The 16,161-nt window shown below is 37.0% G+C and overlaps 1 protein-coding gene across 1 annotated transcript; it reads left to right on the forward strand.

Annotated features, from left to right (window-relative positions):
- Positions 1 to 4,196: 4,196 nt before the first annotated feature.
- On the forward strand, positions 4,197 to 15,763 carry LOC114286575 (uncharacterized). Its single transcript, XM_082897198.1, has 8 exons — positions 4,197 to 4,544; positions 5,515 to 5,612; positions 12,598 to 13,256; positions 14,452 to 14,621; positions 14,800 to 14,864; positions 14,989 to 15,124; positions 15,217 to 15,363; positions 15,620 to 15,763. The coding sequence occupies exons 1-8, from the start codon at positions 4,197 to 4,199 to the stop codon at positions 15,761 to 15,763; spliced, it is 1,767 nt and encodes a 588-aa protein (XP_082753324.1).
- The last annotated feature ends 398 nt before the right edge of the window (positions 15,764 to 16,161 follow it).

The following is a 16,161-nucleotide window of genomic DNA, read 5'->3' on the forward strand; positions in this document are numbered from 1 at the left end:
AATATTTCTATTTTATTAAGGTGTCGAGAGTAAAGTAAAATCCAAAAAGATGTTTTGCAAAAGGGTGAAATTTTCAAGCTTGGGTTACTCGTTGTAGAGATGAAAGTGTACCAAGGAGTAATAAGTGCGGAAATTACAACAACAAAAAATGAAAGTTTGAAGAAATAGTTCAAAATGAAAGATCAATGTTCTCAAAGTACTTTTTAGAGAACTTAAACAATTTTAGGATGAAAGAAACTACACTTGTGTTGGGTTATGTTAGTTGACTTCTTGCCAACCAAGTATTGTATCGAATTGGAGTCAATTTGGCTTTTCCAAATTGATTCTTTTTCTTGCTTCTCTCTCTGTCTTGTAATGTTTTATTTATCTAATAAAATATTACTTTTTTGCTAATAAAAAAAAATAATTCTAAGGTGTACTTGTAAATAAAATTAACAAAAAAACCAAATTGAAATTGGATTTAAAATACCGGAACTAAATTGTTCAAATTAAAACAATAAGAACTAAAGTGAAATTTAATAATCTCACATGTATTGTCTATTTTATTTTATTTATATAATAAAATTTTGGTATATAATTTAGAGAAAATTAAAAATATATATATATCAAGATTTAATTTTTGTAACAAAATAAATTCTAAATTTTTAATTTTGTCAATTTAAATACTAATTCATTTATTTATTTTCAATCCAAACCATCTACCTATTTCCATTTAGTAAATTTGACAGAAAAATAGGTATTTTAATAATTAAACTCAACAAAAAAGAAGTATTGTATAAACTTAGGTACATGTTTAATGACTAAAATATTTTTTTCATGTCGGTTTAATGATTAAAATAAATCAAAAGATTAAGATTTTTTAAATTGATAAAATTAAAATTTTAGAATTTATTTTATTAGAAGAGTCAAATTCTGATTTATTTATTTGTAATTTTTTTTCTATGATTTATATATATATATATATATATTATTTTTTATGTATATAACAAATAAAAAACCTCAATAATGTGGATTCAGGCTTTTGTGCAAACATGGATAGCAGCATGCAAATCAATGGGGCCATCACATGTTCTAATTCCACGAGGGACATATATGTCAGGTGAAGCAATCTTCTGGGGACCATGCAATCACTCAAAACCTATTACTCTTGAAGTTCAAGGTACCATATTGGCTAACCCTGATACCAGTGAGTACCCCAATTCTCATTGGCTCCGCTTTGAAAACCTTGATGGTTTAGTACTTAAAGGTGGTGCAACTTTTAAGGGCCCCCCTACGTCTTCCCGACATGTAAGTATATATATATATCATCCAAAATAATTTCTCCAAATAAGTTTTTCACCTTCTACATGGATTCACACAATCGACATGTGTACACATAAACAGGCGCAATCCTAAGATTTCCAAGGCCCAAAATCAATAATCAACTAATTAATTTTGAATGGATCTTTTTAATTTTTTAATGGATCAATTTATTTTAAGTTAATTTAGGTCTTTTTTTATTTTTATTTTTGAACTTGAAACATTTTTTAGGTTTATTTTGAGGGGCCCTAAGTCATAACCTGGTGGGCCTATGCCAGGGCCGACCCTGCACATAAAAAGTCGAATTAGCATCTTTCTAGTTGTAGATATCTAGTTCTGTCTAGTTGGATTTGGAAGGCTTTATAGGGGTTACACTTTAATGATTTGAATCATTTATTAAAAAATTAGATTAGTCAAATGATTTTAACTACATATTTTTATTATATTCATATTTTTTTAAAAAAAATGAACATCAAGTGTTTTTTGAAAATAGGCATCATTATTTTTTTTTATTTTGTATATATATATTTTTTGTAAAAAGACAAATCAGTTAAAACCATGCGTCTACAGATTTATTCATGAAAGAGCATGGATTGAATTTAATACTAACAAAAACATGTTAAATTATTGTTTTGATGCAGTTCATGGAATTTGACAAAGTAAACAACTCCATTGTCCAAGGAGTTAATATGGTGAGTCGTAATGGATTCGAATTAAAAATTAGTGGCAGCCACAACCTCACACTCCAAAACCTCCACATAACTGCACCTAAAAATAGTCCAAGCACCGATGGGATCCATATAAGCAAATCCAATCTCGTCACCATATCCAAATGTACCATTGCCACAGGCGGCAAAAAGTGTGTCTATGAGGATGAAGGCGCTACCCATATTACCGCCTCAACTGTTAATTGTATCGCTCCGCACGCATGAGGTAAAGGATGTTGTCAACGACTGTTTTAGGAGTATTTGTTAGAAAAATTAATATAATTATACATTCTTTATGAAAATGTATATCATAAAGAATATATAATTATTTAAAAATTTATTGACCAATACTCATAATACAATCGGTAACAAATTTGGAACCCTAAAAGTTTAATTTTGAGAAAGCGCCATTTATGTCTCCAAAAGTTGGCAGAGGTAGCGATGTGAGAATGCTTTGTACATGTTGAGAATATAATATAACATAATATAATAATAAAGTTGTCTCTTTCTCTCTAACAGTTTAAGTTATGTAAGCAAGCAATAAATATAGGTTTTGTGTTCGAATCTCACTGCCTACACAATAATTGAAAAATTCTTGCCCGGCTACATGTGAAGAAGCGTGTTGAGAATATAATATAAAGGGTTAATTACTTTTTTAGTCCCCAAAGTATGAGCCTTGTGTCAATTTGGTCTTAAATGTTTAAATTATGTCAATCTAGTCCCCCATGTAGTGAAACAATTTTTATTTATTGGGGATCAGATTAATACAATTTAAACATTGGCGATCAAATTGAAATATTTTTAAACATTAGGGATCAAATTGACACAATTAAATATTGGGACTAAAATGACACTGGACTCATACTTTCGGAGATCAAAAATGTAATTAACACTAATATAAATAAAGTTTTCTCTTTCTCTAACCGTAAGTTTTTAAATAAGTTGATAGTTTATAATTTAATAATAATGTATTTACTAATTTTTACTGCATGTTGTGGCATTATATGATGATGGCAATGCATCACGAACTGCTACAACAAATAAAAAATAAATAAATTTCAAAAGGAAAATGTAAAAGATTTTGCTATTTATCATCATTTTTGAAACTCATTCTAACTTTGCTTCTTTCTCTTAGCTTCTCTTTTAATGTTATGATACTGATTACATTGATTGAATTTCCTTAAATTTATTTGGGTTGAGCTGGTTTCTGCTGGTAAAAATATCATAAAGTAATAATAAAATTACAAAAAATGAAATGAAATGACAAAAAATACAACACGTCTTCTAGCAGTTGTTCGTCCCCTTCAAGGCTGAGTGGATATCTCCACTTATTCCCCCTCTGTGTCCATGGGTTAAACCCAAGTCTGCATCCTTCATCTTCTCTCATCTTTACATATTCTGATATATTAACACCGAACTAACTCATCATTATTAAATAATTAATTTAATTTTAAAATACACCAATAGTTCCAAAAGATGGTAAGTCTGGCTCTATATCCAAAAATTTAGAATCAACCATTGTACAAAATCTGACTTTACCCCAAACTACCTGACTCATACCCAATCCTAACAGCTGGTTGTGAATCATTCTTCATTTTTTTTCATTTTGTTTTTAGTACAAGAACATCATTCTTATCGCTTCACGGCATTATGTCATTTCTCAAATCAAACCCATGACTTGTGGTTCTCTTGTCCTTGGATGCTGTAGAATTCTATGTACTAGGCCTTATAAACAAAAACGAAGACAAAAAATTTGATGTACTAAGTTGTTGAGAAAAACAAGAGTGACAAATTTGAAAATACTAAGTACAAACTATCTAGTGGTTATGGGTTAATTATATTTTTATTCTTCAAAAAGTATGAGTTTTGTGTTTTGGTTTTCAATGTATAAAAATGTTTTACTAATGTTTAAATTGTGTCAATTTGATTCTCAATGTATAAAAAGTGTTTTAATTTTTAATCTCCCAATTTAACTCAGTTAAAAGATATTGGCAGACTAAATTAAAGCATTTTGAGATCAAAAATGTAATTAACAAAGTGGTTATTTCTGAGAAGCAAAGAATGGTAGCTAAAAAACAGAGGAGGACGGTGAAGACAAAGCTAAGAAACAAGGCCTCCCTATAAAAAAAATGCACATAAGGGCCTTATAAGCACAATGAGAAAGTGAGGTATGTGAAAGTGAATACAAAAATGATAATGAAGAAAGAGAGAGATTGTAGACAGCGTGTGATTGTAGTATTGGATGGAATCAAGGCTTCCACAGAGAAGAGAGGGGTTGCACCGCTAAGGTATGCTCTGCGCGAGGTGGTTGGGCCGAGGGATGAACTTCTGGTGATTCTTGCTGTACACAATTCAGAATGTAATGAAGTAAAAGGAGGCTGTTATTGCATGGGAGATGAACAAGGATTTGATGAGCAATTTTCAAGTGAAGGAGGAGAAGATTCTTACATTAAGTTTCTCCAAGAAGAGATGTGTCAAAGAAAGGAAGCTTTTGCCAACATCTTCAGACCTTACTATGATATATGCAAAACCAATGGTGTAAGAGGCAATACTAGTACTCTAAATATCCAGTTAAAATTTCACCTTATGCTGTGTTTGGTTGAGGGATTTGAGGAGTGATTTGAAAAGGAAAAGGGAAAAGGTGTGTGAAACTAGGTGAAATATATGCATGTTTTATTTACATTTCACCTACCTTTTCTATTTCCCTTTCCAAATCCCTCTCTAAATCCCTAACCAAACACAGCATTAATGTTTGTAAGTCTGTAAATATAAAAATCAAAAAAATCAATATAGACGGTATGGATGGATAGATAAAAAAAATAAAAAAAAATAAAAAAGATTTTATATCCATTCATATAGGTTACGTATTATTTTATGTGTTTAGTTTTTGTGTTCATAGCAGAAGCTCTTCTCATTTTAAAGCAAAAATTAATCTTACTATGCACTTGGAAGGAACATCCTCTCCGACTCCCACCGCTTACGATGAGGTGGCAGGGTGGAGAGATGAGAAGTAATTTGTAACATTTAGTAGGAAATGAATCTAAATGAAAGAAATTATATGGCTTATGATGGCAGCTATTGATGAAATATAAGAGTTAAAATAAATGAGAGATATGTATATATTTTGGTGTTTTAATTATATTATATTTAACAAATTAAATTATATATAGATATTAAAGGTATTTTTTTAAATAATTGAAGCCGGGTGGGAGAAGCAAATTCTATCCCCTTCCCGCTTCTTATTGAGGCAGGAAAATCCCTGCGAAACAAGGTGGGGGATGCCATTCCTACTCTCCATATGTTTTGTATAGAATTGTTTTCAACTTGACATTTTTTAAGAGTGTTTTTTTTTTTTTTTTTTTAATTTTATAAATATTATACAAACTACTAAATGTTATAAATTCTTTTCACTAACTAAGGTGTTATACAGTTACAAAATTTTAAAAACTGAAACCAGTATATAATTTTTAGCATCCATCACAGCTAGTTGCCTTGATTTTTTGGACAGGTGAAGTTTCAGGTGAAGATAGTCACCATCTTCGAACCAAAGGCCTTACTAGTGGATGAGGCAAACTATGTTGACGCCACTTTGATTGTTATGGATAGGTTCTCTCTCTCTCTCTCTCTCTCTCTACGAAGGAGAAAGTGATTTTTTTATATTTAAACTACATTCATAGTTTTTATACTTTCGTTTTTGTGTTATTTTTTTAAATAATTTTAATTAATTTAATTTTGATTTTGAATTTATAAATCTATCTCTATTTTAATTGGTTTAGCATTATTAATTAAATCATATTTATTTCAAATTTAAAATTAAGAGTCATAATTGAATCAATTGAAAGTATTGAGACCAAAATAATACAAGAGTTAAAATATAAAGATTGTTGATGTAATTTACAAAAAAGTGAAAATTGTTTCATTAGACAATAAATAAATAGAACTTATTTAGAAAAATGTTAATCGCTTTACTTAGTCAGCAGATCACATAAATCAATACAGATTTCCCGTCGGCATTTTTTGAAAACGATAGTGTTGCATGCACTAATTGATATATCAATTATTGTATCAATATATGCTATGACATTGTTACTTCAAAACTATGAACCCTACCCATTATACATGTAAGAAATAAGAGAGTGATATTAAGAGAGTAAGGGAAATTCTTGTATATTGATATCTGAAGGAGTAAGAGAGGACTCCATTTATAGGAGTTGTGTGATACAACATTATGATGAAAGTGGAGCATAAAATAAACTAAAGTAGCCGAAAGCAAGCAGCCGAAAGTGAGGCTGCTCTGGCATCCTATAACTATGTATAATTAATATATGCATTACATTAGTATAATATATACATGTTAATTATGATGCATACATAGTAATATAATACATTAATATAATACATTAACAGCCCCCCTCAAACTCAAGGAGGATAAACATCAACCAACTGGAGTTTGGAGACAAGTTCAACGAAGCGGCCAGGAGAATGGGCTTTGGTGAAGATATCAACAGGTTGATCAGCAAAGGAGATTGGATGGAGATGGACAGTACCATGAGTGACGTGTTGACGAATAAAATGACAGTCAATCTCAATGTGCTTGGTGCGATCATGAAAAACATCATTGTGAGCAATTTGAAGAGCACTTTGATTGTCACAAAAGAGGGCAGTAGCGCCAGAGGGGGAAACACCCATGTTGGCAAGAAGCCAACGAAGCCAGAGAAGTTCCTGAGTAGTATCAGCAAGAGCACGATATTCGGCCTCGGTACTGGAGCGAGCAGTAAGAGATTGTTTCTTGCTACGCCAAGAAATAAGAGAATCACCCAAGAAAAAGCAGAACCCGGTAGTAGAGCGCCGGTCAGTAGGATCCCCAGCCCAATCAGCATCAGAAAAAGCACGAAGCTAGAGAGAGGAGCGGGCGGAATAATGAAGTCCATGAAACAAGGTACCTTTGAGATAACGAAGGATACGAACTAATGCAGCATAATGAGGGGTACGAGGAGCGGACATAAACTGGCTGACAATATGAACGGCATAGGCAATATCAGGACGAGTAACAGTGAGATAGACAAGGCTGCCAACCAGCTGACGATATAGGGTAGCATCAGAGAGAAGAGTGCCATCAAGAGGTGTAAGACGACTCTGAGGCTCCAGGGGAGTGGAGGCAGTCTTGCAATCTGTAAGACCAGCGCGGGTGAGAAGATCAGAGGTATACTTAGCCTGAGAGAGAAAAGACCCCGTGGAATCATGGAAGATTTCAAGACCCAAGAAATAGCTGAGAGGACCAAGGTCTTTCATCTCGAAATGATGGCTAAGAAACTGTTTAAGGCATACAATACCATCAAGATCGTCACCGGTGATAATCATATCATCCACATAAAGGAGAAGCAAGGTGGTCCCTTGAGCAGTTTTCCGGATAAAAAGAGCAGTATCATAAGAACTGGAGGTGAAACCACAGTCATGAATAATAGAGCTGAACTTGGCAAACCAAGCGCGCGGAGCTTGTTTGAGACCATATAGAGCACGCTGAAGTTTGCAGACTTTATGAGGGGGATAAGTAGACCCAGGGGGAGGTTGCATGTAGACCTCCTCAAGAAGAACACCATTAAGGAAAGCATTTTTCACGTCCATTTGATAAAGATCCCAGTGTCGGGTGGTAGCAACCGCAATTAGGCTGCGAACAGAGGTGAGACGAGCAACAGGAGCAAATGTCTCCTCATAGTCAATACCATATTCTTGGTTGAAGCCTTTTGCAACAAGGCGGGCTTTGTAGCGCTCAATAGATCCATCAGAACAAGTTTTGATTTTGTAGACCCATTTGCAACCAATGGCAGTCTTGCCAGGAGGAAGATCAACAATGTCCCAAGTGTGAGTTTTGTCTAAAGCCTGCAATTCATCAGTCATAGCTTGCTGCCAAAGAGGATTAGAGCGAGCCTCACGATAGGAGGTCGGTTCATAAGTAGAAAAAGTAGTAGAACCAACAATAAAGTCACGAAGATGAGTGGAAGGTTGAATTACCCGGTGTGGTCGAGTAGAGGCAGGAGGAGCCAGAGGGAGAGACTCACCAGGAGGGGAGGATCCCGAGGGAGCAAGAGCAGGACCATCAGAGGTAGCAAGGGCATGGGACAGACCAGAAGGCAAGGCAGTCTCGAGAGAGGCCGGTAGGGGCGGTGGAGTAAGCTCATCAGAGGACTCGAGAGAGGTCGGCAAGGGCGGTGAAGTAAGCTCATCAGAGAACAGATCCGTGGAAGGGTCAGTAAAAAACAGAGAGAGTGAGGGAACGGACAAACGGAAGAGAGAGAGAGAGGAAAACATTTTGTGTTCCCAAAAGATGACATGACGAGAGATACGGAGTCGCTGGGAGAGAGGATCCCAACAACGATACCCCTTGTGTTCAATACCATACCCTAAGAAGCAACCAAGGCGAGAACGTGGTTCAAGTTTGGTACGTTCATGAGGTTGAAGAAGAACAAAACAGGCAGATCCAAAGACCCTAAGGTTGGTGTAAGGGGGACGGGTGCCATGCAGACGTTCATAAGGAGTGTGATTATGAATGACAGGTGTAGGGATACAATTGATAGTGTAAGCAGCAGTGAGAGCTGCCTCTCCCTAAAAATGTTCCGGACAAGAGGAAGACAAAAGGAGAGCTCAAGTAGTGTCAAGAATATGTCGATGTTTCCGTTCAGCACGTCCATTTTGTTGAGACGTACCGGAACAGGAACGATGAGGTTGAGTACCATGACTCTGAAGAAAGGAAAGAAAGTCAAAATCTTTATATTCCATGGCATTGTCGGAGCGAAAAAGCTTAATATTTTTAGAAAATTGTGTTTTAACCATTGTAGCAAAATTGTAATAAAGTTGTTTGAGCTCAGAGCGATTTTTCATAAGAAACAACCAGGTAAAACGGGAAAAATCATCTATAAAAACAACAAAATAGCGTGCGCCTCCCATAGTAGGAGTAGGAGAAGGTCCCCAAATATCAGAATGAATGAGATCAAATGGTGCAAGAGAAACAGAGTCACTTTTATTAAACGACAAAGCAGGTTGTTTGGCAAGTTGACAGGACACACAATCTAAAACATCAGAACTTACATGACCTAAACGACCATTGGAAATTAGAGATTTTAAACAACCAACAGAAAGATGGCCTAAACGACAATGCCAAAGCTGAAAATGAGATAAAGGAGGAGTAGTGGTAGCAGTGGTAGTAGTGGTAGGAGCTGTGATCTGAGAGGAATCTGGAACATGAAGATGGATGAATTCGTAGAGACGTCCATGCTTACGGCCTATCCCAAGAGTTTGCCCCGTCCGAGGGTCCTGCACCAAACAACCAGTACGGGAAAAGGTAACAGTTAGACCATGCTCACATAATTGACTAATGGAGATAAGATTTAAAGTAAGAGCAGGCATAAGATAGACATGGGATAAAGATAAGTGAGAGGTTGAAACAGAACCAACATGACTTACAGACAGAAGAGACCCATCAGCAGTATGGATAGAAGGAACATGAGGAGTAGAAGAGGGAGGAGTAAAAATAGTAGGGTCAAAGGTCATGTGATTACAACAAGCGGAGTCAAAGTACCAAGAAGTGTTACCTGCGGTGACAGATAAAGCAGTAGATGGAGGAGTACCGGAATTCTGCCAAAAATGTTGAAACATGGTTGCGACGTCAGTTTGAGAGAAGACTGGAGTGGAAGGGTCTATAGGGACAGAGGAAGGTAAATCCTCTGAGGCAGCAGCAGCAGTTCGTTGAGCAGGCATGGGTTTAAATGGAGTCCCAGAACGGTGAGAGTGGCTGCGAGAAAAATTCCCGGTGGAAGGACCATTGCGAGAGTCACGGGCTGGATTGCGGAAGCAATCTTGCTGGAGATGACCAAGGCCAGTCTTGTTGCAAAACCGACAAAGACGAACCGGACAATTAACCAGAAGATGAGTCGACGGAAGATGGCGGTTGTGACAGTAATTGCAGGCATTGGACCTCTGTAGTGAAGGTGAGGAAGGAGAACTTCGAATCTGGGGAGTGGCAAGAACAGAGTCCACAGGGTGTGGATGGAGAGTACCAAATCTGGTTTCCTCGGACAAGAGTTCAGAAATTGCTTGCTCAAGAGTGGGTAAAGGAGTGCGATGAAGAAGAGATGCGCGGACTGGCTCAAATCGGGGAGTGAGAGCCATGAGAAACTGAACTAAGCGTTGTTGGTCACGGTAGGCAGTAAACAAGGTAGCATCCTTAGTACAATCCCACGGAGGTTCAGAAAGAGCGAGCTGATCCCAAGCATAATACATTTGGGAGAGAAAATCATTAATGGTTTGAGTTGTTTCTTGGCGCATACCGTGAAGATGACTCAGAAGCTGATATTGGTGAGCAAGGCCAGTAGTCTGATAGCGTTCTTGTAAAAAATCCCAGATTGCTTTGGCAGGAGAGGAAGCAGAGTCAAGTTGGAACCGACCAAACTGAAGGCTGATAAATGTAATAGAAGTATTGCGAAACCAAGTGATGATCTGATAGTTTTTACTATCCCAATCTTCCAGTCGGTCGACATATTTGGCAGCGGAGTCCGTGGTAGCGGAATCTGTGGTCCCTTGAACGGGTTTGCACACATCCCCAGTGATGATGCGCCAAAGTTTCTTTCCTTTGAGGAAGCCAGACATAGCTTGTGCCTATAAGACATAATTAGTCCCGTCAAGAATAACAGAAATAGGTTGGGTAGAGGAGTCCAGGCGATCCATGAGCGAAAAATAGCACAAATGAGGGAGAATCGGAAAAAACCGAGAGTACTAGTGAATTCAGATGGTCAAAATTAGTCAGAAAAGGAGTGAACGGACCAAAAATATGACCAGAAAGGCTGAAAATGGAGTAGTCAACGATGCTGGTCAAACAAGGATGATGCAGTGCTGATGTCACAGGCGCGGCGCACGTTAGCAGGCGAAGACACACGGCGCACTGAAGCAGTCAGGGCTGACGTTAGCTGACGTCATAAACACGCGGCTCACGTTAGCAGATGAGGCCGTGGCGCACAATAGCACAGAACAGTGTAGGAAGCGCGTAGAGCGCGTCTGGAACGATCAAGCGCGTGGCCGAATGTTCTGGCGGTGCGTGGAGGCGCGTGAGACGTCAGATGAGGATGAATCTGGTGGCGTTGGCTTTGTCGTGGAAAGACGAAGGTGATGGTATTGTCCAATCTGTGTATTAGGTAAGGACAAGGTACGCAACAATCTGCCAAGAAAAATGTGATGCAGAGACTTAGGAAAAATACCTGTGCTCTGATACCATGTAAGAAATAAGAGAGTGATATTAAGAGAGTAAGGGAAATTCTTGTATATTGATATCTGAAGGAGTAAGAGAGGACTCCATTTATAGGAGTTGTGTGATACAACATTATGATGAAAGTGGAGCATAAAATAAACTAAAGTAGCCGAAAGCAAGCAGCCGAAAGTGAGGCTGCTCTGGCATCCTATAACTATGTATAATTAATATATGCATTACATTAGTATAATATATACATGTTAATTATGATGCATACATAGTAATATAATACATTAATATAATACATTAACAATACAAACAATAAAGACAAAGTTTCTAAAATTATATAACATTATCCGTTAGTACACTATTAGTATTCCAATTTTTGTGTGTAACTTTATTCTTTTGAAAAATTACACTGCACCCCTGAGGTTTCAATTCCCATTACAATTTTTCCCATTCTGTTAAGTAACCTAACGGTTCTAAATGATGCTGGAGAAGAAACAAGAGGAAGCACACATGAAATTCAAAGTTGAGCTCGCGAACTCCTAGGTTAGTGGGTAGTTGCAGCACAAGCTCCTCAATGGAGTTACACGATCTAATTGAGGGTGGTAATGCAATCTAAACTGGTGGACTCAAATAATGAAGACTTTTGGATGATTTGGTAATGTAATTAGTACATTAAATTAAAGTTTCAATGCATGCTCTGTTTCACAATGGGACACCAATGACACTGAATAAACCAATCACTAGTGGTTTTTTCTTAGGTAAAAGTGTTTGATAATTTGTCTGCAAGTATTGATGGGTGAGAGATGATGGCTGTGATGATGGGGTGGTGGACTGTGACAATTGATAATTGTTGGTTGGCTGATGGTGAGTGGTGAAATGCAACAACAATGGTTAACATGGTTGGGTTGGCTTAGGGAGAGAAGAGGGAAATACGGTACTTTCATAAATCTATTGAAAGGACATTAAAGTCCTTTTATATTTTTTGTTACTTTCGTTAAGAGATATGATCTGACAAGGGGTGCAATGTAACTTCCAGAATAGGATGAGGTATCTGTTTTAAGAGCGAACCTCAAGGGGGTGTCAGTGTAATTTACCCTTAAAATTACTTGTCACTTGTTAAAATTTTTATTTGAAATTACTTGATAGAAAATGTTACATTTAATTTTTTTTTTTTTTTTTAATTTTATAACTCTAAGACATAAGTGAGCGGTCTCATATGTATTTATGAATGTGAACCCATTGCTCTTACTTGAAAAGAGGTAAGAAATAAGATTATGCATAGGATTGCTTTTACTTGACAAGTGTAATTTGCCTTGTTCTTTAGAAAATTTTCTTTCATTGCAGGTGCTTTGCCAGGGACCAAAGTTTCCAACTCTGTAAAATCCAATACAATGTGACTTTGGTGAGTGGTGATGGGGACATTGTAGCACACAAGGCCTTGCCTCTAAGAGTATCAGAAACCTCATCTTCAAAGCAATCTGATGATGAAGGATTAATCTCACCACATGAGTCCCATTTTCATTTCAACTTTCCAAATTCAAAAACCAAATCTCAACCCTTCCTTCCATATCATGCTAGTACAAGCAAACAAGGTGAAAATCATCCAACAATGTCCAAGTCATCAAGCAAAAACAAGACCTTAAGCGATGATCATAATATTTCATCCATGGGATTTTCTGAGGTCAATCTTGTGATGAGAATGCCGTTGCAACTGAGCTGGGAAATGGTGAAAGAAATAACAGGTGGATTCACAAGAATGACGTGTTTTGATGAGAATGAGAATTTTAAGACATATTGTGGGTATTTGAGTGACCATCACTCCCAAGTTTTGGTAAGAAGATTCACTGGGCAGTTGGATTGTGTTCTTAAAGCAGAAAAGAAAGCAGCTTTGTCTATGCATCATAAGAATATATTGGGGTTGAGTGGTTACTACAAGGGCAAAAATGGTACAGTTCTTGTCTACCCTTTTACCCGAAGATGGACACTAGATAGATTTCTCCATGGTAAGTTTGTTGATGACTTTGGTTCATCTTTTTATGAAAATCATATCAAATGATCTTATCAAATTATTATATCAACTTTGCTATGTGTATAGAATTAATGCACAGAAGTCACTTGTGCCTCTTTTCTGTGCGCTAATTTTGTGCACATATCCTTGTCTATGTTCTATGCATCATTGTCTCTTTTCTGTGCATGTTCTCCTATGAATCTGTTCTGTGAACTAATTTTGTGCATGTATTGTTATTGTCCATGCTCTATGTACCAATTATGCGAACCTAGTTTTGTTCACTAGTCCATTCACATATGCACAAAAATGGTGCACAAAACAGAGACAATGATGTTGATGCACAGAAACAGAGAATACGTGAGTCCCACACACCCTTGTCTTTGTTTGCACTAATTTTGTGCATATACCATTTCTTGTGCAGTAGTCCGTGCACCAATTATGGGCACCTAGGCTGCTTGTTCTCATATTAAGTTGTATTCATATCGTAATTGATGATGTATCGATTCCCGGGTGGATGGGTCGGACCGGCCCAGGTTCTCCAGACTCCGACTCAAAAAGGGGGCTCCACCAGATGACCTGCAAGCAAGTTCAGGGGGGGAACGGGGTAGTCCCCCAGTGAACCCTCCGGTGCAAGAATTAGAAGAGCAGAGTACGAAAAGACTGTATATCGAGAGATCAAGAGAGAGAGAGCAACTTAACCTTCTTTTCTTCCTCTTATCCTTGGTTATATCCTTTTGTCATCATTTTTCCTGTCTCTTGTGACGTGCTTTTTCCGCCGAAAGCCTGTGCCATAGCTCATCTTGTTTAGGGTGATGGAGGCTCTGTTCCGGCGGGGAGTGCCGTTGTAATAAATGCTGTGATGGGTTGCATTAATGGTGATGTGTTGTGATAATAACTCTGCAGATCTTTGTCTGCTGATGTGGCCCGTGTCCCACCTGCCGTGTGCCTAAATGCCGTTGGCCCTTCATGCCTAGGTGGCCTCCAGCTGTTCTGGGCCTTGTCACCCAAGCAACCGGGTTGTGCCATTGGCCCCAAGCACTGGGTTCGGGGTGGTTTACCGTGGGCCGTGTGCCTTGTGGGCCTATCCATGTCAGTAATCAAAGCATTCTAGCATGAAAGAAAAGCATTCTCTGTTGATTTTTGTCTAGAGATCATCCATGATGTGTACTTACTGATCTTTTCTTGAACAGACTCAAAGGGAAAACAACGAACCAAAATGACATTTCAAGAGAAAATAAAGATAGCAATAGGAATCGGTGAAGGTGTTCGTTACATGCATGAAGAATGTCCTCGAGGCCCCATTGTTCATGGTGACTTAAGGCCGTGCAACATTTTTCTGAATTTTGACTTAGAGCCACAGGTAAAAATTGTTAAAATTTGAAACACCTAGTGCAAAAAACAGAGAAAAATAAAAACATAAGAGAACTATCATGGGTACAATTGTTTATTAGTTCAAAATCCAAGGTCTCTCATAATCTCATTTCATTTGTTTTCTTCTTTCCCTCACCTTTGTGTGTGTGTGTGTGTGGTTGTAATAGATCACTGGCTTTGGTAATGCTACATGGCTGCATCTAAAACAAGGGTTACCAATTTCCAGTAACAGGTTTGCATTTATACCAATTCCAGAAATTTTTTGAAATTTCATTTGACATAGCAACGAGTAAAAGAACAAAAAAACAATAATAATGCTGAGTTTCTAATGTGAAATTTGACTGTATGTTAAAAAGGTTCTGGCACACAGATCCTTCAGACCATGAATCATTGGCTTTATTAAAATTCGATATGATTCACTTTGGAATTCTGCTCCTAAGGCTCTTTTGTAGAAGATCTGCTCCGCGAGATGACAAAATTTTTGTAGATTGGGTTAGTCGACAATTTTTTCTATATTTCATTACAGTTCTCATTTCTATACTGCAATTAGAAGTTTGTTCTCAAAATACTTACTGTTATCGCAGGCTCGACCATTGTTGCTACAAAGAGCATTCCATAAGTTGCTAGACGAAGACATGGAAGACCTGGACGTGTACGGAATATTTAGAGTGATGTGTGTTGCATCTCAGTGCATAAATACTAAGCCTATTTCACGACCTAGTATGAGCGAGGTGATGCAGCATGGTTAAAAAAATATTTGGTACTATTTAGGGCTACAAACGAGTTGAATGGTTCATTAGCAGTTCAAACTCAGCTCGTTGCAAAATATACAAGTTTAAGCTGAAATTTTAAACTCATTTATTTAGTAATCGAGTCAAGCTCGAGTAGGCTTGAATACCCTAAAACTCGACTCGTTTGCAGCCCTACTACTCTTGCTAGCCCTTTAGTTTCATTATGACTTACCATATCAGTTTCATGTATTTGCAGATAATTTCAGTTCTCAAGGGAGAAACTTCATGTGCTATGCAATTATCCCCTTCATCAGAGGGCAGCCCAAATATGGACTTTAGTGGCTCATCAATTGGTAGACTTGTGTGCAATTTAACCTCAGAGTTGTCACTTTCAGAATAGCTTAGGTGGTACCCAAAAAAACGTGCAGAAAAAAAAATTAAAAATAAGGAAATATAGATGTATAGAAGAAGGGAATATCTTTGGGATCTCTCCTAATTCTTTTTTTAACTGGCTAGCCAGATATTTGCTTTCTTTGAAATAGTACTGATTAGATAATTTTCTATGGCAATAAACTACTATGTTTGTTGTCATGTCAGGAAAATCTTCATATCATCATCTTGTTCTCCTTTTCTTCTTCGTCATGAATATATATAAATACCAGTTGTGCTTCATATTCAAAAAAATTACTCATAATTTAAATATTTGAAAAGGATTTATTTTATATATGGCTCACAGTACGCTAACTTTAAATCTACACTCTATATTTCGCTTTTATAGTGAAATTATGATTGAGTTTT

Source organism: Camellia sinensis, chromosome 12, assembly GCF_055761805.1.
Source record: "Camellia sinensis isolate YWXY chromosome 12, ASM5576180v1, whole genome shotgun sequence".
In the NCBI taxonomy this organism is placed as follows: domain Eukaryota; kingdom Viridiplantae; phylum Streptophyta; class Magnoliopsida; order Ericales; family Theaceae; genus Camellia; species Camellia sinensis.

Excerpts from the sequence above, each read along its gene's own strand:
- LOC114286575 (XM_082897198.1), top strand. The coding sequence starts at position 4,197 with ATGATAATGAAGAAAGAGAGAGATTGTAGACAGCGTGTGATTGTAGTA. Across the intron at positions 14,865-14,988 it reads TTACCAATTTCCAGTAACAG|GTTCTGGCACACAGATCCTT; the intron begins GTTTGCATTTAT and ends TATGTTAAAAAG. Across the intron at positions 15,125-15,216 it reads ACAAAATTTTTGTAGATTGG|GCTCGACCATTGTTGCTACA; the intron begins GTTAGTCGACAA and ends CTGTTATCGCAG.